Source organism: Schistocerca cancellata, chromosome 4, assembly GCF_023864275.1.
Source record: "Schistocerca cancellata isolate TAMUIC-IGC-003103 chromosome 4, iqSchCanc2.1, whole genome shotgun sequence".
NCBI classification, from domain to species: Eukaryota; Metazoa; Arthropoda; class Insecta; order Orthoptera; family Acrididae; genus Schistocerca; species Schistocerca cancellata.
The window spans coordinates 240,454,888-240,481,124 of NC_064629.1; the positions used below are offsets into that span (position 1 = coordinate 240,454,888).

General features: G+C 42.2%; 1 protein-coding gene across 1 annotated transcript in view; it reads right to left on the reverse strand.

Annotated features, from left to right (window-relative positions):
• The window catches only part of LOC126184041 (inactive phospholipase C-like protein 2), a 749,749-nt gene that overhangs the window by 200,480 nt on the left and 523,032 nt on the right, over nucleotides 1–26,237 (reverse strand). The window contains exon 9 of the mRNA XM_049926398.1: nucleotides 6,250–6,367. Coding sequence (XP_049782355.1) covers nucleotides 6,250–6,367 — 118 coding nt within the window. The remainder of the gene's footprint in view (nucleotides 1–6,249; nucleotides 6,368–26,237) is intronic.

Below are 26,237 nucleotides of genomic sequence, written 5' to 3' on the forward strand. Positions count from 1 at the left end.
GAGACGATCGTAGAGATGCTGGATGTAGTCCTGTGGAACGGCTTGCTATGCCATTTCCACCTGGCGCCTCAGTTGGACCAGCGTTCGTGCTGGACGTGCAGACCGCGTGAGACGACGCTTCATCCAGTCCCAAACATGCTCAATGGGGGACAGATCCGGAGATCTTGCTGGCCAGGGTAGTTGACTTACACCTTCTAGAGCACGTTGGGTGGCACGGGATACATGCGGACGTGCATTGTCCTGTTGGAACAGCAAGTTCCCTTGCCGGTCTAGGAATGGTAGAACGATGGGTTCGATGACGGTTTGGATGTACCGTGCACTATTCAGTGTCCCCTCGACGATCACCAGTGGTGTACGGCCAGTGTAGGAGATCGCTCCCCACACCATGATGCCGGGTGTCGGCCCCGTGTGCCTCGGTCGTATGCAGTCCTGATTGTGGCGCTCACCTGCACGGCGCCAAACACGCATACGACCATCATTGGCACCAAGGCAGAAGCGACTCTCATCGCTGAAGACGACACGTCTCCATTCGTCCCTCCATTCACGCCTGTCGCGACACCACTGGAGGCGGGCTGCACGATGTTGGGGCGTGAGCGGAAGACGGCCTAACGGTGTGCGGGACCGTAGCCCAGCTTCATGGAGACGGTTGCGAATGGTCCTCGCCGATACCCCAGGAGCAACAGTGTCCCTAATTTGCTGGGAAGTGGCGGTGCGGTCCCCTACGGCACTGCGTAGGATCCTACGGTCTTGGCGTGCATCCGTGCGTCGCTGCGGTCCGGTCCCAGGTCGACGGGCACGTGCACCTTCCGCCGACCACTGGCGACAACATCGATGTACTGTGGAGACCTCACGCCCCACGTGTTGAGCAATTCGGCGGTACGTCCACCCGGCCTCCCGCATGCCCACTATACGCCCTCGCTCAAAGTCCGTCAACTGCACATACGGTTCACTTCCACGCTGTCGCGGCATGCTACCAGTGTTAAAGACTGCGATGGAGCTCCGTATGCCACGTCAAACTGGCTGACACTGACGGCGGCGGTGCACAAATGCTGCGCAGCTAGCGCCATTCGACGGCCAACACCGCGGTTCCTGGTGTGTCCGCTGTGCCGTGCGTGTGATCATTGCTTGTACAGCCCTCTCGCAGTGTCCGGAGCAAGTATGGTGGGTCTGACACACCGGTGTCAATGTGTTCTTTTTTCCATTTCCAGGAGTGTATAAGTAATGCTCAGGAGCGTCCCAGTATGTATTTGTAGCAAACCCGACTTGCATCATCCAGTGACGCTACTAGTATCACATTTGTGCGACTGGTGCAAAATTTGAATGGACATCATCTTTCAGATGTAGAAACACGCCTACTAGTTGTCGTTTATGCATCGTGGCCGAGCGGTTCTGGGCACTTCAGTCCAGAACCGCGCTTCTGCTACGGTCGCAGGTTCGAATCCTGCCTCGGGCATGGATGTATGTGATGTCCTTGGTTTAATTAGGTTTAAGTAGTTATAAGTCTAGGGGACTGATGACCTCAAATGTTAAGTCCCATAGTGCTCAGAGCCATTTGAACCATTTTGTCGTTTATGTAACACAGCTCCTTACTGGTACCTCGATTTCTTTTCCGTCAGTGTACTTCTTCAGATCCTGATTTACATTCAGTTTAAAATTTTCCCATAATTCCTCTATGTCCGTCGTATTGGAACTAAATGACGTCCATACATTGTCGAAGTAGGATGTTAGGAACAGTTTATCTGCCCTTTCTAGCATAAAAACTCTCCTAATCTTCATGATGGACCTATTAACTTGTGTAATCATCACTACAGTGATGAATTCGTCATCAATAACCCCTGTCTCTATACTGACACTATCGATAAAGTCAGGCATGTTTGTAGCTGCAAGGTCTAAATTATCTCCATTGTGTTTAGGTTGTGCGAAGTAGCTGTTCAAAACTGTTTTCTGTGAAAATGTCCAGAAGTATTTCACAAGACTATCTGTCGATATCACCTGCAATGAATCTACAGGGTAGTCCATTGATCGTGACCGGGCCAAATATCTCACGAAATAAGCGTCATACGAAAAAACTAAAAGAACGAAATTTGTCTAGCTTGAAGGGGGAAACCACATGGCGCTATGGTTGGCCCGCTAGATGGTGCTGCCATACGTCAAAATGATATCAACTGTGTTTTTTAAAATAGGAACCCCATTTTTATTACATATTCGTGTGATACGTAAAGAAATATGAATGTTTTAGTTGGACCGCTTTTTTCGCTTTGTGATAGATGGCGCTGTAATAGTCACAAGCATACGGCTCACAATTTTAGACGACCAGTCGGTAACAGGTAGGTTTTTTAAATTAAAATACAGAATGTAGGTACGTTTCAACATTTTATTTCGGTTGTTCTAATGTGATACATGTCCCTTTGTGAACTTATCATTTCTGAGAACGCATGCTGTTACAGAGTGATTACCTGTAAATACCACATTAATGCGATAAATGCTCAAAATGATGTCCGTCAACCTCAATGCATTTGGCAATACGTGTAACGACATTCCTCTCAACAGCGAGTAGTTCGCCTTCCGTAATGTTCCCACATGCATTTGGCAATACGTGTAACGACATTCCTCTCAACAGCGAGTAGTTCGCCTTCCGTAATGTTCCCACATGCATTGACAATGCGCTGACGCATGGTGTCAGGTGTTGTCGGTGGATCACGATGGCAAATATCCTTCAAATTTCCCCACAGAAAGAAACCCGGGGACGTCAGATCCGCGGAACGTGCGGACCAATCCACTTGTCATGAAATATGCTATTCAGTACCGGTTCAACCGCACGTGAGCTATGTGCCGGACATCCATCAAGTTGGAAGTACATCGCCATTCTGTCATGCAGTGACACATCTTGTAGTAACATCGGTAGAACATTACGTAGGAAATCAGATTTCAGATCAGATTTCAGATCAGAGATCACCATTTAGATTGCCATCGATGAAATGGGGGCTAATTATCCTTCCTCCCATAATGCCGCACCATACATTAACCTGCCAAGGTCGCTGATGTTCCACTTGTCGCAGCCATCGTGGATTTTCCGTTGCCCAATAGTGCATATTATGCCGGTTTACGTTACCGCTGTTCGTGAATGACGCTTCGTCGCTAAATAGAATACGTGCAAAAAATCTGTCATCGTCCCGTAATTTCTCTTGTGCCCAGTGGCAGAACTGTACACGACGTTCAAAGTCGTTGCCATGCAATTCCTGGTACATAGAAATATTGTACGGGTGCAATCGATGTTGATGTAGCATTCTCAACACCGACGTTTTTGAGATTCCCGATTCTCGCGTAATTTGTCTGCTACTGATGTCCGGATTAGCCGCGACAGCAGCTAAAACACCTACTTGGGCATCATCATTTGTTGCAGGTCGTGGTTGACGTTTCACATGTGGCTGAACACTTCCTGTTTCCTTAAATAACGTAACTATCCGGCGAACGGTCCGGACACTTGGATGATGATGTTGTCCGGGATACCGAGCAGCATACATAGCACAAGCCCGTTGGGCATTTTGATCACAATAGCCATACATCAACACGATATCGACCTTTTCCGCGATTGATAAACGGTCGATTTTAACACGGGTAATGTATCACGAAGCAAATACCGTCCGCACTGGCGGAATGTTACGTGATACCACGTAATTATACGTTTGTGACTATTACAGCGCCATCTATCACAAAGCGAAAAAAGTGGTCCAACTAAAACATTCATATTTCTTTACGCACTACACGAATATGTAATAAAAAATGGGGGTTTCTATTCAAAGAAACGCAGTTGATATCCGTTTGACCTGTGGCAGCGCCATCTAGCGGGCCAACCACAGCGCCATCTGGTTTCCCCCTTCAAACTAGACGAGTTTCGTTCTTTGTAGTTTTTTCGTTTGATGCTTATTTCGTGAGATATTTGGCCCGGTCACTATCAATGGACCACCCTGTATAGACGCTCCAGTCTATGTTAGATTAAAGTTACCTCCAACTAATATTGCACGATTGGGGTACTTCTGTGCTATTGAGCGTATACGTTCTTTGAATGATTTTACTACTATTGTGACAGGAATGATTGGCTGGTAAAAGAATCCAATGAATAACCTGAGTTCACCTAGACCAGTTATTTATGCCGACATAACTTTGCAGTGAGGTTCAATTTTGACGTCGGTAGACATATTTTTGTCAGTTGCAATTAACACTCTCCATCCAGTGATCTCTAACCCGTGTCGTTGAATAATGTTCCATCACTCACTAAATATTTCAAAGCTTTCTACCTTAGGTTTAATCTAGGTCTTGGTTCCAAGGTTAACTTGAATGTGACAGCTTTCCTTCGGGATGGTAAAGCTAAAGCCCTGACAACTGAAGTGTCTTTACTAAGTACCCAATCAGATTTCACTCTTTGTGTATCAACTGATGTGCATTCATCAGAGGACCTCAGACTCTCACCTAGCCTAAAAAACTTAATGCACTCTAAAAACTCTCTGCTACCAGAGTACCTGCTTCCCTTATGTACTGCACCCTTGACATATCAAAGGGAATCCTGAAGTTTTCCACACCATAACGCAGGTCCAGAAATATGCAGCCAAAACCGTCACAGAATCATCCAAAGGAACCCCATCAGTTCTGTGTATGATACTGTGAATTTTAGCCTCTGCTAGCAGCCCACAAGGAAGATCAGTAATTTCGCCACTTTCACCTGCTGCATTTATGAACTAAGGATGGTCTCAGAACCCAAGAGACAGGCATCATTGGTACCAACATGAACCTGAACTTGCAGACGATAGCACCCTCGAAGAGAAGACAAGGATGGGTTAGGGAAAGCTAAAAAGGAAGAGCACGTCATTCAGACCTGACTTAACATCTACATCCATACTCTGCGAGTTATCTGACAGGGTGTGGTGGAGGGTACTTTGTGTACCAGTTTTTGTCAAGTCAGTATAGGATTTTAATTTCTAATTCATTGAATGCATCCCTCATGGCCTTCCTTATGCTAATTTTGGTTTCATTAACATTTGTTTATCTGTGAGGCTTTGGCTGCATTTAACTTGGCAGTGCAGCTATCTCTGCTTTGTTAGCAGCTTTTTAATATGGCTGTAAAATTTCGGTGGTTCTTTTACATAACTCACAACTTTGCTCGGCATATATAAGTCTAAAGCATATTGTACAATGCTCTTGAACTTTGTCCATTGATACTGAACATTGTCAGTGCTTTACATTTTCGTGTAAATCTGTCTGGAACTCTGAAATATGTTTCTTGTTACTTTTGCTATGCAGAGAGGTCTTCCTACCTTTCTTTTTATTCCTATTCATGGCGATATTCTTAGATTCTGTAATGGCTCTATGATCACTGATTCCCTGTTCTACACTAAGTCAAAAAGTTTGTGTCTCTTTGCCATCACTTGGATGAGAAGAGCCCCACAAGGGGAATGAAGGTGTTTGTGTTCATTATTTTGATCCAGTTTGTGAATGGGGTAACCCTTCTCAATGGCAAACAGTGAATTTTTCATCGATAAATAGCAGTACAGAGCATGTGGTAAATAATTAATAGTGAACAAATCTACGAGTGTATAGCTTTGCAGTTTCTGTGTTGCATATTTATCAGTAAAACTACAGCTTTACGGCTTCTGTGGTACATGTTCATCAGGATTAGTTCTCTCCCCATGTTGTCAAACCTTGTCAGTGGCAGAAGAAAACATATTCAGTGGGTGTAAGTGTATGTAGATTACTATTTCTTAAGTACATATAGATCAATGTTGTTTTTAAGACGAATAATGAGATATGTGCTGAATTAAACATCTGCATAATATGATGTATCTACAATCTATTACACATAATGTGTCAACAGAGACACATGCTATATTGTATGAGTTATCTGCAGTGTCAACATACAGAGTCATTATCGTATGTTTACATCCCTTTACATTTATCCCAAGCCTCTCTATCCCCTGAAGAATCTCTCTCTCTCTCCCGTCTGTCATAAAAGTTTTATTCATATCCGCCTATTCTTACAGAATGAGTTTAATGCCTGTTTCCATTCACCTAGATTTTATGATACAGTGATTCTTAGGAGATTCAGTGTTTTGTAAACAGACATTTTTCTGTGCTACGCTTGATACTTTCGAGAGCTTCTATGTAAACAAAAGTAATACTGCAACTGTAAACAATTGAGAAATGTAGGATATCAGAAACATAGATATTGTTCTAGAGATTATTTGCATCACTTACGGTGTTGAGAGAAAACCAAACTCTCTGAAGACTTCCAAACAATCTTGGAAGAGAACCTTTGTTTCTTCATAATTTTCTGGACTGGCAGTCTGTTGTAGTGAAGTATTCCAACAGTCAACTGTAAAGGTAATCCGTTCTTAATCACATTCAAGTAAATATAAATATAATGTCTTAGAGCTATAAATGCAAGGAGAATTGACTTCTAAACATGTCTAACTTCAGTGTATGCTGCTGTTACAGTTGATCTAGAATCTACAAAATACTTTTATAAATCTAGAAACTACTTTTATACCATGAAGACTTTAGTAATTCACAACCAGATGATTTGTTATACAGTTACCTACCAAATGGAAATGAGTCATATGCATACATTACATAACAAAATGCTAATGTAAATATCTAAAATTTGTACACCAATCCTGCATATTTAAAACAAAAACCTTCCATAATAGATGGGCAGACGTTATCAATGTGCTTCATGGGGATTATACCTGGACTTAAAACAGACAGTATTTATATTGTGTGGATGGTGTGGACACGACAGTGGATTACTTTTGAATTACTGCTGGCATTAAGCTGGATTTCATGAACCTGTTAGATAGTTTATTGATTCACTAGATTAGATTAGTATTTATTTTTCATTCCAAAAACCCACAGTGAGGATGTTCTTAAGGCTGTAGAACACATCATGCAACAAGAAAACAATAAATAGAAAACGTTATAAATATTTACATAGAAAAAAGATATGCTAATATATCTTTCACAGATCCAAAGCGAAATGGTCCTCATGGAAATGGGATAAAAAGTGTCAAATGCATTTTCATTCAAAAGGCAACAACAAATCTGTTAAAAACATGTAAAAGTACAATACACTGAGGTGCACATGATAGTTCTTAGGCTATTGTAGCCACACATCATCAAAGAGAAAAAACAGATTACAACACTTATTTACATTGATGACATTACTGCACAGAAAATGTACTAAAGTCAGATGTTTTGTAATACCCACATTGTCTGATACTATCAATAATATATACACATCAGCCAGTTCTACTAAGAAATTGATCAATGATATAGAAGGAGCTGGCTACCAATAAATAGTTTTGGCTGCTCTGAAACTGAACTGTATTAGTGGTTAATTTTATTATAGCTGTTGGCAAGTTATTGGAAACGTGTGGTGTGTTCCAGAATAATGGACACCCTTCTGGACCAAAGTAAATGACATTAAATCTTTCTGAACATTATTCTTATTTATAGTACTGATTCCATTAACTGCTCTGTTCGTTTGAGAAAGAGGTATAATGTAAATGACAAATTAAATTAAGAAGTAAATACACTCTCCAAGCACATTAATGTGACCACCTGTCCTAACCCTGAATAACCACCTTCTGCAGCATGAGACATGCAGGAAGAAAGTCAGTGAGGTTCTGGAAGGTACCAACAAGGATGTGGAACCATGCCGATTACACTGCCATGGCCAGCTGTGTTAGGTTTCTCAGTTGAGGATCCATGCCTTGTACAGCCCAACCGAGGTGGCCCCACGGATTCTCGATTGAGTTTAAACCTGGGGAGTTTGGTGCCCAGGGGAATAGAATAAACTCATCCTAGGGCTCTTCGAACCAAAAATTACACCGTATGCTGTGTGATGTGTTCCACTGTCCTGTTAGTATATTCCATCGTGCCGAGGAAAAACAAACTGCTTGCAGGGGTGGAAATGGTCCCCAAGGATAGGTGCATACTTGTGTTGAAACATTATACAGCATACTTGTGTTGAAACATTATACAGTACAGAATAACGAGATCACCCAGGGAATGCCACGAAAACATTATCCAGACTATAATGCTCCCTCAGGTTGCAGGGTGCTTGCAGTTAGACATACACTACTGGCCACTAAAATTGATGCACCAACAAGAAATGCAAATGATAAACGTGTATTCATTGGACAAATATACTAGAAATGACATGTGATTACATTATCACGCAATTTGGGTGCATAGATCCTGAGAAATCAGTACCCAGAACAACCACCTCTGGCCGTAATAACGGGCTTGATACGCCTGGGCATTGAGTCAAACTTAGCTTGGATGGCGTGTACAGGTACAGCTGCCCATGCAGCTTCAACACGATACCACAGTTCATCAAGAGTAGTGACTGGCATATTGTGACGAGCCAGTTGCTCGGCCACCTTTGACCAGACGTTTTCAGTTGGTGAGAGACCTGGAGAATGTGCTGGCCAGGGCAGCAGTCGAACATTTTCTGTATCCAGAAAACCCGTACAGGACCCGCAACATGCGGTCGTGCATTATCCTGCTGAAATGTAGGGTTTCGCAGGGATCGAATGAAGGGTAGAACCACGGATAGTAGCACATCTGAAATGTAACGTCCACTGTTGAAAGTGCCGTCAATGCGAACAAGAGGTGACCGAGACGTGTAACCAATGGCACCCCATACCATCACGCCAGGTGATATGCCAGTATGGCGATGACGAATACACGCTTCCAGTGTGCTATCACCGCGATGTGGCCAAACACGGACGCGACCATCATGATGCTGAAAACAGAACCTGTGTTCATCCGAAAAAATGACGGTTTGCCATTCGTGCACCCAGGTTCGTCGTCGAGTACACCATCGCAGGCGCTCCTGTCTGTGATGCAGCGTCAAGGGTAAACGCAGCTGTGGTCTCCGAGCTGACAGTCCATGCTGCTGCAAACGTTGTCGAACTGTTCGTGTAGATGGTTGTTGTCTTGCAAACGTCCCCATCTGTTGGCTCGGGGATCGAGACGTGGCTGTACGATCCGTTACAGCCATGCGGATAAGATGGCTGTCATCTCGACTGGGATCCAGCACGGCGTTCCGTATTACCCTCCTAAACCCACCGATTCCATATTCTGCTAACAGTCATTGGATCTCGACCAGCGCGAGCAGCAGTGTCGCGATACGATAAACCGCAATCGCGATAGGCTACAATCCGACCATTATCAAAGTCGGAAACGTGATGGTACGCACTTATCCTCCTTACACGAGGCATCACAACAACGTTTCGTCAGGCAACGCCGGTCAACTGCTGTTTGTGTATGAGAAATCGGTTGGAAACTTTCCTCATGTCAGCACGTTGTAGGTGTCGCCACCGGCGCCAAACTTGTGTGAATGGTCTGAAAAGCTAATCATTTGCATGTCACAGCAACTTCTTCCTGACGTTTAAATTTCGCGTCTGTAGCAATTTTAATGGCCAGTAGTGTATCACGCTATACATGCCTATCTGTCCAGTGGAGCATAAAAGATGATTCACCTGAAAAGGCCACTTGTTGGCACTCAGTGGACTTCCAGTTGTGGTTCTGACATGCAAATTTCTGCATTCTTTGCTGATGAACAGCAATTATCACGGATGCAGGAACCAGCAAAGTTTGCTGAACAGTTATTAAGAAAATACTATTGGTAGCTCCTTAGCTCATCTGGGTGGTCAGTTATCAACAGTTGCATGTATATCCACCCACACACATCTCCACAGCCGTCATGCATCCCTGTCATCTATGGCCCATGGTGGACCACAGTTGCCTCAGTACCAGTTTTCCATAGTGCCATTTTGCCATGCATGGTATAATATAACCATGGGAGCACACAAACTGTTTACAAACTTAGCCATTACTGAAATGTTCCAACCTTGGGCCGAAAGCCAATGATCATACCAATTTGGACATCATATAAATTACTCTGTTTCTTTATTATAGCAATGACTGCACTGTTTTCCATGTCATCGCCATATGCTTTATACAGGGTGTTACAAAAAGGTACGGCCTAACTTTCAGGAAACATTCCTCACACACAAAGAAAGAAAATTTGTTATGTGGACATGTGTCCGGAAACGCTTATTTTCCATGTTAGGGGACTGATGACCATAGATGTTAAGTCCCATAGTGCTCAGAGCCATTTTCCATGTTAGAGCTCATTTTATTACTTCTCTTCAAATCACATTAATCGTGGAATGGAAACCCACAGCAACAGAACGTACCAGCGTGACTTCAAACACTTTGTTACAGGAAATGTTCAAAATGTCCACCGTTAGCGAGGATACATGCGTCCACCCTCCGTCGCATGGAATCCCTGATGCGCTGATGCAGCCCTGGAGAATGGTGTATTGTATCACAGCCGTCCACAATACGAACACGAAGAGTCTCTACATTTGGTACCGGGGTTGCGTAGACAAGAACTTTCAAATGCCCCCATAAATGAAAGTCAAGAGTGTCGAGGTCAGGAGAGCGTGGAAGCCATGGAATTGGTCCGCCTCTACCAATCCATCGGTCACCGAATCTGTCGTTGAGAAGCGTACGAACACTTCGACTGAAATGTGCAGGAGCTCCATCGTGCATGAATCACATGTGTCGTACTTGTAAAGGCACATGTTCTAGCAGCACAGGTAGAGTATCCCGTATGAAATCATGATAACGTGCTCCATTGAGCGTAGGTGGAAGAACGAAACTAAAATGAGCTCTAACATGGAAATTAATCGTTTCTGGACACATGTCCACATAACATCTTTTCTTTATTTGTGTGTGAGGAATGTTTCCTGAAAGTTTGGCCGTACCTTTTTGTAACACCCTGTATAACTCCACTGCTAGTGCTGCCACCTGTCATCCAAGTGGTTATTGCACATTGAGGCCGAACATAAGCAATGGTCACATTAATGTGACTGGACCGTATGCATTGTGAAGTAGTAGTTTCCCCAGGCCACTGAGGAATTGCTTGCGTTCACACCGCAAATAATTTGTGATACTTATTTGGGCTCTAAAAAGGTTCAGCTTGGTTTGATGAGGTACCACAAGTATCTAGTACGATATTATGGAACAGAAGTACGTGAACTATGTTGGTGTTATAATTTTTACATCACATATATCTGACAGCATCCACATTTCAAATAAAGATTTGTTTAGGTACTTTGGCATTTTTGTGGCAGCTCTTCCCAGTTGACTTTATTATCAAGCTGTAATATCAAGAATTTAACATGGTCAAACTCCTTTACTAGCATTTTATCATATTTTAGACATACACTGGGGAGAAACCTCTCACAAGTTCAGAACTGCACATTGTGTGCTTTTTCGAAATTTGGTGACGAAGAACTGGCTTGGAACAATTCATGGTGTTCATAAAAAAAAGCATTAACTGATTTTTACGAAAACAATATTCGATTTGCAATTCGTTTCAATCCCTGTATCATCTTCAAACAAAACAAAATTAGCATCTGGTAATATTACTGATGATAAACAACAAAACTTAAGGGCTTTAAGATGGAATTAGTTCCCAATTGAATGACGCCTGATTGCTTAACACAGCACTCCTTCCTACTGACACTCTTTGTTTCCTGTCAGAGAAGGACGATTTGAACCATACTGGAGTATTTACTGTTACCTCATAATATTCTAATTTACTTGAATGGACGTTGTGATTTACACAGTTAAATGCCACTGACAAATCACAAAATATATCAGTAGCCTGTAATTTACTGTGCAGTAAATAAAATACATTCTTCCATATGTGTAAATAGCCTCCTCAATATCAGAACCCTCTAGAAATCCGAAATGTGATTTTGACTAGAAATTTTTTGTAGTCAGATGGTTAAGAAATTAACAGTACATTACATACTCTAAAATTTTCGAGAATGCTGAGACCGGACTGAAATTTGGTGGTAATTCTTTGTCTCCTTCCTTAAACAGAGGCTTAACTTCAGCATATTTCAACCGTTCGGAAAATGTTACACTGATAAATGACTGATTAGACAAATAACTTAATATGTTACTCAACTGAGAAGGGTGCTCTTTAATTAAAGCCCACCCGGCTAGCCGCTCGGTCTAACGCGCTGCTTCCCGAGCGGGAAGGCGTGCCGGTCCCCTGCACGAATTCGCCCGCGCAGATTTGTGTCGAGGTCCGGTATTCCGGCCAGCCTGTGGATGGTTTTTGAGGCGGTTTTCCATCTGCCTCGGCGAATGCGGGCTGGTACCCCTTATTCCGCCTCAGTTACACTATGTCGGCGACTGCTGCGCAAACATTGTCTCCACGTACGCGTACACCATAATTACTCTAGCACGCAAACATTTGGGGCTTCACTCGTGTGGTATGAGACGTTCCCGGGTGGAGGGGGAGGGGGGGGGGCCTCCTCTGGGGGCCGAACCGCACAATAAACCTGGGCTGGCTCGTTGTGGGACGGCGGCGGTGGGGTGGGTATACTGCTGTGGCCTGTTGTGGGGTTGTGAACCACTGAGGGCTATGGCGGGACGAAACCTCTCCGTCGTTTCTAGGTACGCGGTTGAATACACCCACACACTCTTTAATTACGTTAGTTGTGCGTCTTATGAATATATCTTTTATTGTGTTCTGAGTTCGAACATTCACAATAACTCATATTGTCTTTGTTACCTGATGTGACAATATTTTTCTCACAATGCGTTTGATGTGATGCCTATATTACTGTCTTCAGTATTTTCCAGTATGTCTTATGACATTACAGCATCAAAATCAGCGCTGTTTCTGACTGACAGTTACAGTTTACTTTTTGTCTGACAGTAAACTTTAATTCCTTGAATAATCCATGGATTCCTTATAGACATTTGTCTATTTTATGTTATTTCGAGGAAGAAAGCAGCTTTCAAGTAAAGTAAGGGCTTTGTTAACAAAAATGTTGTATTCTTGAGTTAAGCCATGAGCACTGTAAATATCACTACAGTTCATTCCTTTGAGGAATTTTCTTAAATAATCAGTTTTTGGCTTAGTGACTACCCTCTTGAAGTCAGTTTTAGTTTATTTTATATCCTGATAAGTATTGAGATTTAATGATAGGATCTACAGTTCATGGCCTCAGATGGTATTGACTATTTTATTTGTAATATAATTTTGTCCATTAGACCTTGTGACAAAGCAGGCTGACTCCCACCATCCTACTTTGTATACACTCCTATTTCTTGTATTAAAGTCTGTATAACATTTTCACCAATTTTCATTTCAAAATTCCAATGTTAAAGTTCCTACATTAAGTTCATGTTACAGAAATTGTGGAAACTATAGAAACAAATTCCCCCACAAAACTATGTTGCTAAGATCATTCAATTTGTTGTCCTGCTTGCAATGAATAATTAATTTTGTCAGAAATGTTGGCCATAAAAGTCATTGCAATTATAAAATTTTGTACACTTAACCACGAGGAAAATCCTATGAGCTAATAGGTAAATGCAAAACGATGATCACTTTCAAATTAAAGAGCCATTTTTCACATTTTTGGTAACGTATTTATATTAGAATAAACTTAATTTAAAAGATATTATTTATTAAATATTTCACCAGGCCTAAACTTTCACTACCAATTATAACAAACCAATGTAAATTCCGGTAACTGTTGATATACTTTTGATTGCCTGATTTTTCTCAGTCTGTTGAGTCCAATATCAATGAGCAAGAGTCCCTAACTAGAAATTATTAAATTTTCAATAACATAATTTTAACACACAAGATGGATCCCACGGGCATGAATCATAGGCATAAATCAGTACTGAATAATTTATTGGCTGCTGCTCATACCAAATAATATATAAACGAAATATTATAATAATCTTCTCAAATAATGAAAGGCAAAAATTCTTACCTACAGAAGTACCTGGAGTAAGTCTTTACAAGACCAAAACAAGCCGTTTCAGTCATTCTGTTCCATCTGCTCTTAGTCTTTGCCTACTATAGTTTCAGGCTAGCTAGTCTGCCATTTAGCCCAGCCTTGGGAATCACTTGTGTTGCCTCTCTGTTCATTTCATTCAGGCTGAGAGAACATAATTTACAGTTATGAGCAGTAGACATCAAAATGTGCAAGTTACTATTCAGTTGAATAATACTTGTAACTATAGTAACAGTTCTGTCATCTTTTCTCCTTAACTGCGTACGAAGCAACATGTGATCACCGAGCGATGTGGCACAGTGGCTAGCACACTGGACTCGCATTCGGGAGGACGACGGTTCAATCCCGCGTCCGGCCATCCTGATTTAGGTTTTCCGTGATTTCCCTAAATCGCTCAAGGCAAATGCCTGGTTCGTTCCTTTGAAAGGGCACGGCCCACTTCCTTCCTCGTCCTTACCTAATCCGATGAGACCGATGACCTCGACGTTTGGTCTTCTCCCCCAAACAACCGAACCGAACATATGCTGTCTTCGTTTTTGAAGAAATGAGAACTATTAGGGAGCTCCACATATGTCTGTCTATAAACACTGTTAGAGACTGTAAGAGACCTGGACATCACCGGTAGGATCTTAAGGATGTGATGAAATATTGGTGAACTTCCAGTTTTAAACTTAAAAAAAAGCTTCTGGCTCTACATTTAAAGTATAGTTCCTACATCAGCAGTTTCAGGTTCTGATCCAGCGAAACTGTGCAGGTACTGTAGGCTTATACCACAATGGGTAGATTTAGTTACGTGACAATCTTTATATAAAGATATCAAAGGCTGTTTTTGAGCAGTTAACTAACCTAGTAGGGAAGCTAACAGTATAAATTAAGTTGAATCATAACGGTACCGACTGCAATGAATTCTTACTGGAAGCGCCTTTTAGAAAAATCTAATATTTTGAATTTTGCTGTTAAATAGGCCAATAGAGCTTCGTGGTCATTTATGAGCAGATGAAAATTACCCTCAGGGATTGGTATACATTTACTGTCATCAGGGTTTATTATGAAATTCTACTTTGGTCTTACATGCTTCCATATACTGCTCTAGCCAAAATTCGTAAATGTCTATGTTCTTAAATTTATGACAGTTCCTGATGGATGTTGCAACTCCTCTTTCGCCTCTCCTCTTCACTGCTCTACAAAAGTGAAGTGTTAACCTAAATCCTGTAACACTCAACACATCTATACCAGCAGTCACATATTCAGAGAGACTGATTATCACAGCTAGGTTTTCTTACCAATTCATCAATGCAGAAAAGTAGTACTTTAAAATTACTTCTCAGTCCTCAAATAAATACAACATTTTTTTCCCTTACATCCTTTTCTAAAAAGCCACTTGTACCACTTCATGAAATGTAGGCCCCCAACATTTTGCATAACTGAAAGTAATTTTTGGAAATGATATTTGATTCTAATTCGATACCGGGAAATAACCTGTACAGCCAATCTCAGATGTTTTGCTAGCCCAGTTATATAATCGTGCTGTAAAGCATAAAGACGATTCACTGCAATCAGTAATAGGTTCTCTATTGAACCTGGTGTTATAGCCTACAGCAACGTATTTCTATGTGACTCACAGGGTTGCATGTTAAATACACTGCTTACAGACCCGAACATCCACAAAAACTCCGTTCTGACATTGTTATACCTCCTCAGTTTTGAGAACTTAATATATGCATGGAAATGAATGTCTGCACCAAATGAATACTTTCCCACAGCGAAACAATGCACCCGAATACTAAAGTTCTCTATGCAGCAGCCTATAAATCAGCATTTGCTGCCAATGGCGTAAGCATCAATTGTAATTACAAACTCACTTTCGAGTCTGTCATTGCTGCCAGCAACTTGCATTTACGCAGTATCCACAGGATCGGTGGTGCCTACACCAGACAGCCTTGGAACAGCACGAAGAGGTGGTTGTTATATTATGCGTTAAGTCTTAGTCACTGAACATTCTTTGTTATCATTCTTGAGCTCTGTTCCACTAACACATACACCCCTATAAATGGATGGGGTTTCTTTAAACAACGTAATTTCACATTTACACTTCTCTTCAGTAGTCCTCTAATCAGCAACACCACCAAAAGTTGTAGAGTTCTCAGATTTCAGCATTACCGTAAATATCAATTTATAGTTTTGACCATATCGTTTCCAACAAACTGGTATTGGTAGTAACGTCAGAATATAAGAACTCTACTCCTGTTTGTGTTGTTGCTGATTACAGTACTATTGAAGAGAAGTACAAATGCGAAAATACATTGTTTAAAGAAATGCCACCTATTTGCGCGTATCAGAGCCAGCTTTAAGCATGTGAAAACGGTGCAACCGCACGGGGTTCTGCGCTTCTTTGGACCTTACGCAATGACTTAGAAGGTAATTTTAATACTATCGCCTGAAATTATGGTATTACTGATAAATTGAAAAAATCAAGTAAGGTGTTTCTCAAACAAATTGTAATTTTTAATACGCATGTGATGTAATTCAAGTATATACCCATTGTGAAACGACTACAAGGCTACTGGGCCTCGCGGAGTGGCCGTGCGGTTTAAGGCGCCATGTCACGGATTGCGCGGCTACTTCCGTCGGAGGTTCGAGTCTTTCCCTGTGTGTGTGTGTGTGTGTGTGTGTGTGTGTGTGTGTGTGTGTGTGTGTGTGTGTGTGTGTGTGTGTGTGTTGTTCTTAGCATAAGTTAGTTTAAGTGGTGTGTAAGTCTAAGGACCGATGGCCTCAGCAGTTAGGTCCCTTAGGAATTCAAACACACACACACGCTACAGGGTGTACATCACTGAAAACTATAGCTGCATCAGAGTCGATGGAACTAAGGACTATGATAGGGACGCGCAATGGTGGTATCTATTGTCGACAGATGGCTATTGCTCATCCTAAATTAAGAGATACGCGGCTCTCAGCGTCCCTTCACGCCCTTGCAACTCATTGGAGTGGCTAACAACCAAGCATTACATTCATCAGCAAGCCAGTGTCTCTCAAAGAATAATTTGTTTATTGTCGTGAGTTTAACTGTACGTTTCCAGTTCACACTGATTCATATGTTGCGCGTGTGTTCCGAGTTAAAGTTTAAAACTTTTTCTGTGCTGTGAAATTTAAAATAGCGAAACGGAAATGTCTCGTGACAGGGACAGAGTTAGGGAATACGACTTAGGGGCTCAAAACAACAAGAAAAGCTATATTAAGAACCATTTTTGAAATCACAAAAAGGCTCTTTCGACAAGTTTCTTCAGCTAACATCTTCACGGATAAAAATAAAACTGAAGTATGCTCCAATGGCGAAGGCATTAACAGTAGCCTCTCATCATGTGGTGCTCTAGATAAAAATGAAAATATAGTATTGGAATGCGAACCTCTTGCTATCCCGGAATGAGACAGGCCTGCTAGTAGCGATCGTGAAATAATCAAACATCCGAATCCAGGCACTTGGCCTAAGACGATAGCATCCTCCAAGATAGATGGAATTGTACAGAATGACGCTACTAAAGTTGTAAATTTTGATATTCCTTTAACCCTCGCATTACCAAACAGGGTATTCTGACTACCCCAGGTTGATTTTTTTCCCTATAATAATGTTATCTGAAGGGCCACATGCCTGTGGTTTCATGACTTTGTATTAAAATGACTGACGTTGAATTGACACTCACGACTGTCTAATTTTTTTGGCTTTATCACTGTTATTCAAGTCATTTATTGGTATGAAACGTCTTATTTTCTTATTTGTAGAAAAGAAGATTTTGGGAAATATATCTGTCATTCATCTTCTTTGTTGAGTTTTTCCATAGATCCAATGTTTGTTATTGTTGCTGGTTACTATTGTTGAGTTGAATTTGACGTTCACTGTTGAGCTGACATTACACGAGTCAGTATTTCATCTGCAAGTAAGGATGTCCAAAGGACTTTAGTAAAGAGATCATGGAAATTTTATACAATTCTGATGTCAGTGACGATGAAAATGAATGGGACATTGATAATGAACTGAATGAATATATGGAACCTCTTGATAAAGACCATATCATAGCATCAGATGAAGCTGATGATGAAATATCAGAAGACTCTACACATTCATGTGAACAAGTAGAAGAGGATGAAGATGATGAAGAAGAAGAAGAAGAAGAAGAAGAAGAAGAAGAGGACACTGGAGATTTGTTTGTTTCCAGAAGTGGACTACAATTTTCTAGTCAACCACCAAGAGGTGGGCGTCGTCAATATCGCAACATTTTAAACGTAACACCTGGCCCAGTGAATGATGAAAAAACAGTCAAAACAATAACAGTGTCATTTTTATTATTTATCTCACCGAAAATCGTGAACATCATTGTAGAAGAAACGAACAGGGAAGCCAAAAGAGTAATTTCTCTGTGGAATGCAGCTCATTCTTCGAACAAAACGACATGGAGAGATATAAATGCAACTGAAGTGTACACTGTATTAGCTATTCTAATAGGAGCTCGTCGAACTCATGGACATCGCACAAGTGCTTCCGATCTGTGGAGAGGTAATGTTGCTTTCGGCAACCATACTTTTCTGCTGCCATGTCAAGAAACCCATTTTTGTCTATACTGAAACTCTTGCGATTTGACAACAGAGACACAAGAGCACAGAGAATTGAAGAAACCAAGGACAAACTACAAGCCATCAGGGTAGTGTTCGACAAATTTCAGTTTAACTTGTGTAAGAACTTCCATCCTTACGAATACGTGACTATTGATGAACGATTAGCAACGTACCGAGGAAACTGCCCTTTTAGGGTTTATATGAAGAGCAAGCCTGGCAAGTATGGCATTAAAATTTGGGTTTGTGCTGATGTGAAGACATCTTACTTATTACGGATCCAAATCTACACAAGAATGGTGGACAATACCCGGGAAGTGAATCAAGGACAGAAAGTTGTTTTGGATCTGATGGAACCACTTCTGAATAACGGTCATGGTGTAACAACTGATAATTTTTTCAGCAGTTTTCCATTGGCTGCTGAACTACTAAAACAAAACACGACATTGGTTGGTACCTTGCGTTCCAATAAAAAAGAGATTCCGAAGGAATTCTTGCCAAACAGAAAGAGAGAAGTTCACTCTTCAATGTTTGGTTTCACAAATGACTTGACCCTGGTTTCCTATGTTCCAAAGAAGGGAAAGGTAGTAATACTACTCTGTACTTAGCATAATGAGAGACAAGTGAGTGGTGAAGAAAGTGAACACAAACCCGAAATCATACTGCACTACAACAAAACCAAAGGTGCTCTAGATAATGGAGACAAAATGACAAGAGAATACAGTTGTGTTAGAGGAACGAGGCGGTGGCCACTAAGAATCTTCATGGAAGTGATAGATATTGCAGCACTGAATGCATATATTCTGTACACTCAAAGATTTCCTGAATGGCAGAAGAATAACCGAAGCCGACGTAAACTCTTCACGACTGAACTGGCATTTGGACTCAACAAAGGCAACCGTGGATGAAAGAGCCAAAAATATCAAGCGTCTTCATAAAGTTGTACAAGATGCACTGGAAGCTTGTGGTATTGCAACTCCTACAGCAGTGATCCCGACCCAGTGTTCCAAGTTACCAACGCCACAAGGATGTCAAGATTGCAAGAGAAACGAAGATCGGAAAAAAAGAATATGTTGTGTAACGTGCAAGAAACCTGTTTGTAATATACACAGAGAAGAAACTGTTGCTGTGAAGTGCACGCAGTGCAAAAATGTACTTGACTGAAAAGTTCATAAAGTCTTGTGTTATTTTACCGCAGTGACTGTTGAGGTACATAGATTATTAATTTTCTGTTCGTTGAGGACTGAATTTAGTGAAAGATATAAATTTTTTTTTTGTATTTTGTATCTGTGATCTGACTAAATACTTATAATAACCTGAAAAGCTGTTTTTCAATACTAAATAAACCCATTCAATGGAAATAACGAAATTTGAGAACAAATATTACAATAAAACACAAAACTCTTTTGGGGTAATCCAAATACCCCGCTTGGTAAAATAGAGGTGTGAAAAAGCTTGGTAACGGGAGGGTTAAATGAAAACAGAAGAAAATTTTCACCTCATTTTTTGAAAGAACTTTACCAATATGAGCCGTGTGGCTCGATCAACGATATTCCCGCCGCCGGTATGGGTCATGTTTCCGGCTGTGCGCGCAAGCGCACGCCGACGCCACCTACCGAGCCGATCGGGAGGGAGAGAAAAAGATGAGGAAGAGGGCGTGTATTTTGCTTTGGGACGCCGAGCAGTAGCGGTGTTTTGGGAACTGTGGCGGACAGCAAGTCGGGTACGTCCAGAAGGGGTTGTTTACCCGGGTGACGGCGCCGTGGCAAATATCGCCAGCGTGGAAAGAGACGTTATTGGGAAGCCGTTGGTTTTGTTTTTCCGCTGATTCGCGTCTCCTGGAATCGGGATCTGCGGCGGTTGGCTTCGTCAAACAAGCAAGAGGGTAAGGGCCTTGCTTGTCCTGTAAATTGTGGTCGGAATCCACAACCGGGCTCTGTGTGGTTGACTGTATTTACTTGGGCGGCCGTCGCTACTCCTACTGAGTCGGGCCTACAATGTGTTGATTTTAATGGGTTTAATACGTCATGTTTTAAGGTGTGTATGGTGTGATCATTAACATTTACGAGGGCCTGGAGTGCTGAGACCTACTGTCAAGGTTTAAACGCCATTGAAAACAGTTTTCTGGTCCTTGTTTAAGAACCGCCTGGTTACTGGTTACTGTATTTATATCACACCACGGAGTTAAAATGGCCAGTCGCTATTGATATATTTATCTCTGATTGTAATAACATTACTGTTACGTTTGTTTCAACCAATAGCGTGTCTGAGAGACACGTTTATAATTTGAAATCAGTAGTTTCCTAAATTCTTACCAGTTATTGAGAGGCCAGTTGTTATTGTGTGTTTAATGGCCTGAAACGGAATCTATTGATGGTGGTACTGGAATTCCTTTAATGACAGTAGATCATGTATTAATTTTACTGATGTGTTGTAATGAGTTATTGTGTTTCTAGTTATTTAAGGCAGATGTCGGTCTGTTGTAGATACCCACTTGTCCTGGGATTTTCTTGTGCCCATTCGTGACCGTTGCTGCTCCCGTCTGGGGGTCCATGTCGAACCTGTATTGGAAACAGCTGAATGGGGGGGGGGGGGACGTCCGTTTTCTGAGCGAAGTTCAATCTCACGATCTTGTTTGTTCACATGTAATTTTATATGTTACATGCTAAATTATCTGAGTTATTTTGGTAATAACAATCACTGTCGTAATGAAAGAGTACATTAATTATAAAATTTAACTCATTTCACTAAATGTGTACTAGGCCATAAGTGCCGCGTTTCTTAGAGTTTAAAACTGAACTACTTTATTTTCACCTGAATGTTAAATTTTAAAGATGTGTGGTAGTTTTAGACATGTGACGGTTTTGTCAAGTTCTCTTGTTTAAAGGTACCAAATAAAATGTTAGGTGCAACTGTCGATGGTGATTGCCTGATGTGTTACTTTGGTCCAGTCCTACCACCCTACAGCCTGTTGTGCTGAGTTTGTGTCGCTGCGTAAAAGGTGTAATTACATGTTGTCTCGACACTTCACAATAGAAAAAAAGGGCTCAAAATTGGTTGTGTATTCGCCATCTACCGACAAAGTGTTTGGTCATTATTGTAAACTTTTTGATTCTCCTTCGAACAAGCTGTCAAGCGATGGACTCTGTGATTGGCTTCAGTTAGGAAACAGGCATCAAGAGCATGAAAAACCAGTTAACTACGTAGATTTTACAAAGAAATGAACAGAATGTGAGATATGGTTGAAACAAAAAAGTGGTATTGGTCAACTTGACCTTTAACAACTAGGAAAAGAGAAGGAACATTAGCATCAGGTTCTAAACAGAATTATGCTCGCCATCAGTTACCTGGCTCAGCATAATATGGTCTTAAGAGGAACCAGCGACAAGCTGTATCAAGATAATAATAGCAATTTTCTTGGTTTAATTGAAATGATAGCAGAATATGATCCTATTTTGCAGGAACATCTAAGGCAGGTAAAAACTCAGTCATGTTCATTATCTTGGAAAAAACATTCAAATAAACTCGTAAATTTGCTTACCAACAAAGTAAAAAACAATTTGGTTAATTTGTAGAGGAAAGTTAATATTTTTTAGTCAAATAAATGGTTCAAATGGCTCTAAGCACTATGGGACTTAACATCTGAGGTCATAAGTTCCCTAGATTTAGAACTACTTAAACCGAACTAACCTAAGGACATCACACACATCCACGCCCGAGGCAGGATTCGAACCTGCGACCGTAGCAGCAGCGCGGTTCCGGACTGAAGCGCCTAGAACCGCTCGGCCACAGCGGCCGGTTAGGTTTGTAAACTTACTAGAAGACACACTGTAGAAGAAGACTTTCCGAACGTCACTTCAACGACAGGAGAAAGTTTGAGAGAAACCCTTTGGCGAAACTAGATCAACTAGGTCTCGATATTCATGACTGCAACACAGCGAGGTGGCACAGTGGTTAGCAGAGTGTACTCGCACTCAGGAGGCCAACTGTTGAAACCCGCGTCCGGCCATCCAGATTTAGATTTTCCGTGATTTCCCTATATCGCTCCAGGAAAATGCCGAGATTTCTCCTGTGAAGGGACACGGCCGATTTCCTTCCCCATTCTTAACACATCCGAGCTTGTGTTCGGTCTCTAATGATCTCGACGTCGGCGGGACGTTAAACTCAATCTTCCTTTCCTTTTTTCATGACTGCAGAGGCCCAATTGACGATAGTGGCGCAAATATGGAAGGTCATCACAGTGCTGTTCAAGCACGAATCCTAAAGTGTAATAACAGAGCATTTTGTACGTCATGTGCTAACCACAGTCTGAATCTTGTGTTATCAGATGCGGCAAAAGCAGTTACATTTTTTGGTGTAATTCAAACAATATAAATTAATCTTGGTGCATCCACTCAGATATGGGAAATGTCACTGAACAGGGTAGCACGTTTAACAATAAAGCAGCTTTCAGATACCCAAAAAATGGTTCAAATGGCTCTGAGCACTATGGGACTTAACATCTGAGGTCATCAGTCCCGTAGAACTTAGAACTACTTAAACCTAACTAACCTAAGGACATCACACACATCCATGCCCGAGGCAGGATTCAAATCTGCGAGCGTAGCGGTCGCGCGGTTCCAGACTGTAGCGCCTAGAACCGCTTGGCCACTAGTGCCGGCTCAAATACTCAATAGAAAAGTAGAGTGGAGATGGTCTCAGCTATAAGGTACCGGGCAAGAGAAGTGAGAGATGCCCTTTTTGAGGTGAGAAAAAGCAGTGATAAATCGAAAACAAAGAGCGAAGCACACTTGCTTGCTGTGAACGAGTTACAGAACTTCAAGTTTACTATAGTCATTGTCATATGGTATAATCCTCTCTGTGCAATAACCACAGCAAGTAAGGCAAGCAGAAAACATGGACACGGAAGTAGCAATTAAATCCCTCGAAGGTTTAGTGAAGTTTTTTGAGAACTTCCATTAGAAGGTTTTGTTAATGTGCAGATAACTGTGAAAGAGATAGCTGAAAGTTTAGTTTGAATGAAAATATAAAGAGGAGGATTGGTAAGAGGACGAAGCAATTTGAAAATGAAAGTGATGAGACGGTTTGCAGGGCACAGCTTCTAGTGAAGAAATACAAAATTCATTTTGTATACCCTTTCGTTGAAACACTACTAAAAAGTTTGAAAGAAAGGTCTGGGCAAGTGGCTAAGTATTCCGAAATATTCGGATCTTTGCCTTCTCCAGAAAGTTTAAGACACATACAGAAAGTTTAAGACACGAAGAACTGAAAATTCTATGTAAAAGAACTTGAGAGAGAGGTTAGTGCAAACATAAATGACGAATGTTCAAAAGATACTGTATAATCAGAACTTTTGACAGAAATCAAAGAGTTCAGAGAAATGTTGCCCAATGACATGAAAACTACAGTGCTAATTTTCAATATTTAAATGAAATTGGAAGCCTCATTTCCCAACATACACTCCTGGAAATTGAAATAAGAACATCGTGAATTCATTGTCCCAGAAAGGGGAAACTTTATTGACACATTCCTGGGGTCAGATACATCACATGATCACACTGACAGAACCACAGGCACATAGACACAAGCAATAGAGCATGCACAATGTCGGCACTAGTACAGTGTATATCCACCTTTCGCAGCAATGCAGGCTGCTATTCTCCCATGGAGACGATCGTAGAGATGCTGGATGTAGTCCTGTGGAGCGGCTTGCCATGCCATTTCCACCTGGCGCCTCAGTTGGACCAGCGTTCGTGCTGGACGTACAGACCGCGTGAGACGACGCTTCATCCAGTCCCAAACATGCTCAATGGGGGACAGATCCGGAGATCTTGCTGGCCAGGGTAGTTGACTTACACCTTCTAGAGCACGTTGGGTGGCACGGGATACATGCGGACGTGCATTGTCCTGTTGGAACAGCAAGTTCCCTTGCCGGTCTAGGAATGGTAGAACGATGGGTTCGATGACGGTTTGGATGTACCGTGCACTATTCAGTGTCCCCTCGACGATCACCAGTGGTGTACGGCCAGTGTAGGAGATCGCTCCCCACACCATGATGCCGGGTGTTGGCCCTGTGTGCCTCGGTCGTATGCAGTCCTGATTGTGGCGCTCACCTGCACGGCGCCAAACACGCATACGACCATCATTGGCACCAAGGCAGAAGCGACTCTCATCGCTGAAGACGACACGTCTCCATTCGTCCCTCCATTCACGCCTGTCGCGACACCACTGGAGGCGGGCTGCACGATGTTGGGGCGTGAGCGGAAGACGGCCTAACGGTGTGCGGGACCGTAGCCCAGCTTCATGGAGACGGTTGCGAATGGTCCTCGCCGATACCCCAGGAGCAACAGTGTCCCTAATTTGCTGGGAAGTGGCGGTGCGGTCCCCTACGGCACTGCGTAGGATCCTACGGTCTTGGCGTGCATCCGTGCGTCGCTGCGGTCCGGTCCCAGGTCGACGGGCACGTGCACCTTCCGCCGACCACTGGCGACAACATCGATGTACTGTGGAGACCTCACGCCCCACGTGTTGAGCAATTCGGCGGTACGTCCATCCGGCCTCCCGCATGCCCACTATACGCCCTCGCTCAAAGTCCGTCAACTGCACATACGGTTCACGTCCACGTTGTCGCGGCATGCTACCAGTGTTAAAGACTGCGATGGAGCTCCGTATGCCACGGCAAACTGGCTGACACTGACGGCGGCGGTGCACAAATGCTGCGCAGCTAGCGCCATTCGACGGCCAACACCGCGGTTCCTGGTGTGTCCGCTGTGCCGTGCGTGTGATCATTGCTTGTACAGCCCTCTCGCAGTGTCCGGAGCAAGTATGGTGGGTCTGACACACCGGTGTCAATGTGTTCTTTTTTCCATTTCCAGGAGTGTATATATTGCTTACAGAATTTTGCTGACCGTGCCAGGAACTGTCGCCTCTGCTGAAAGGAGCTTTTCATGTCTGAAGCTGATCGACATTTATTTCAGGGGCAGCATCTCGCAAGAACGTCTGTCTTCTCTTCCATGTTGTCAGTGTAACACGATGTAGTTTCAAAACAGAATTTTGATGATACTGTTGATGAATTTGCTCACGAAAAAGCAAGAAAAAGATGTTTCGTGTAAAGTGTGAAAAGCAAAAAACCCTTACTGCCTGTAACTTACAAATCATTTAATGTAATGAGAATATAGAGCACAGTGAAGTGATGAATACATATAACAGATATCTATGAACGTTATTTGAATTTAAATTTCATAATTCATAGGATTCCAGTACGTATGTTCGCTTTTTTTATTAACGTTTTATTAGTTACCATACCTATTACGACTACTACTCCTGTGATTTATCACAACAGTAGGTCTGCTGTAGTAATACTCTTTTGATATACTAGTAGTAAGTCAACGATGATGTTACAGTTCTTTTAAACGTGGCATAGGGGTATCGCCTGTGTTGAATGAGGGGGCAGAAAGGGACTGGGGGAGGGAGTAGTGACAAATGAGGAGGAGCCGAGGGGAGAAGTTTAGCACTGGGCTCCGCGTCAGCTAAGGCTTGTCGCGATGTGGGTGTCTCTGTTAGTGGAACCAGAGCCTCAGAAAGTTAACAGAGAATGTTCCATGACTGGGAAATTATCGTTCAATATAACAACCAAAGTGTATTTAACACTTCGTGAAAGAAAATCAAAGGTCCAACGGCAAAAAGTATCTGTCTCAGAGGACTTCCCTTTCTGAATTGTGACGAGCTTTG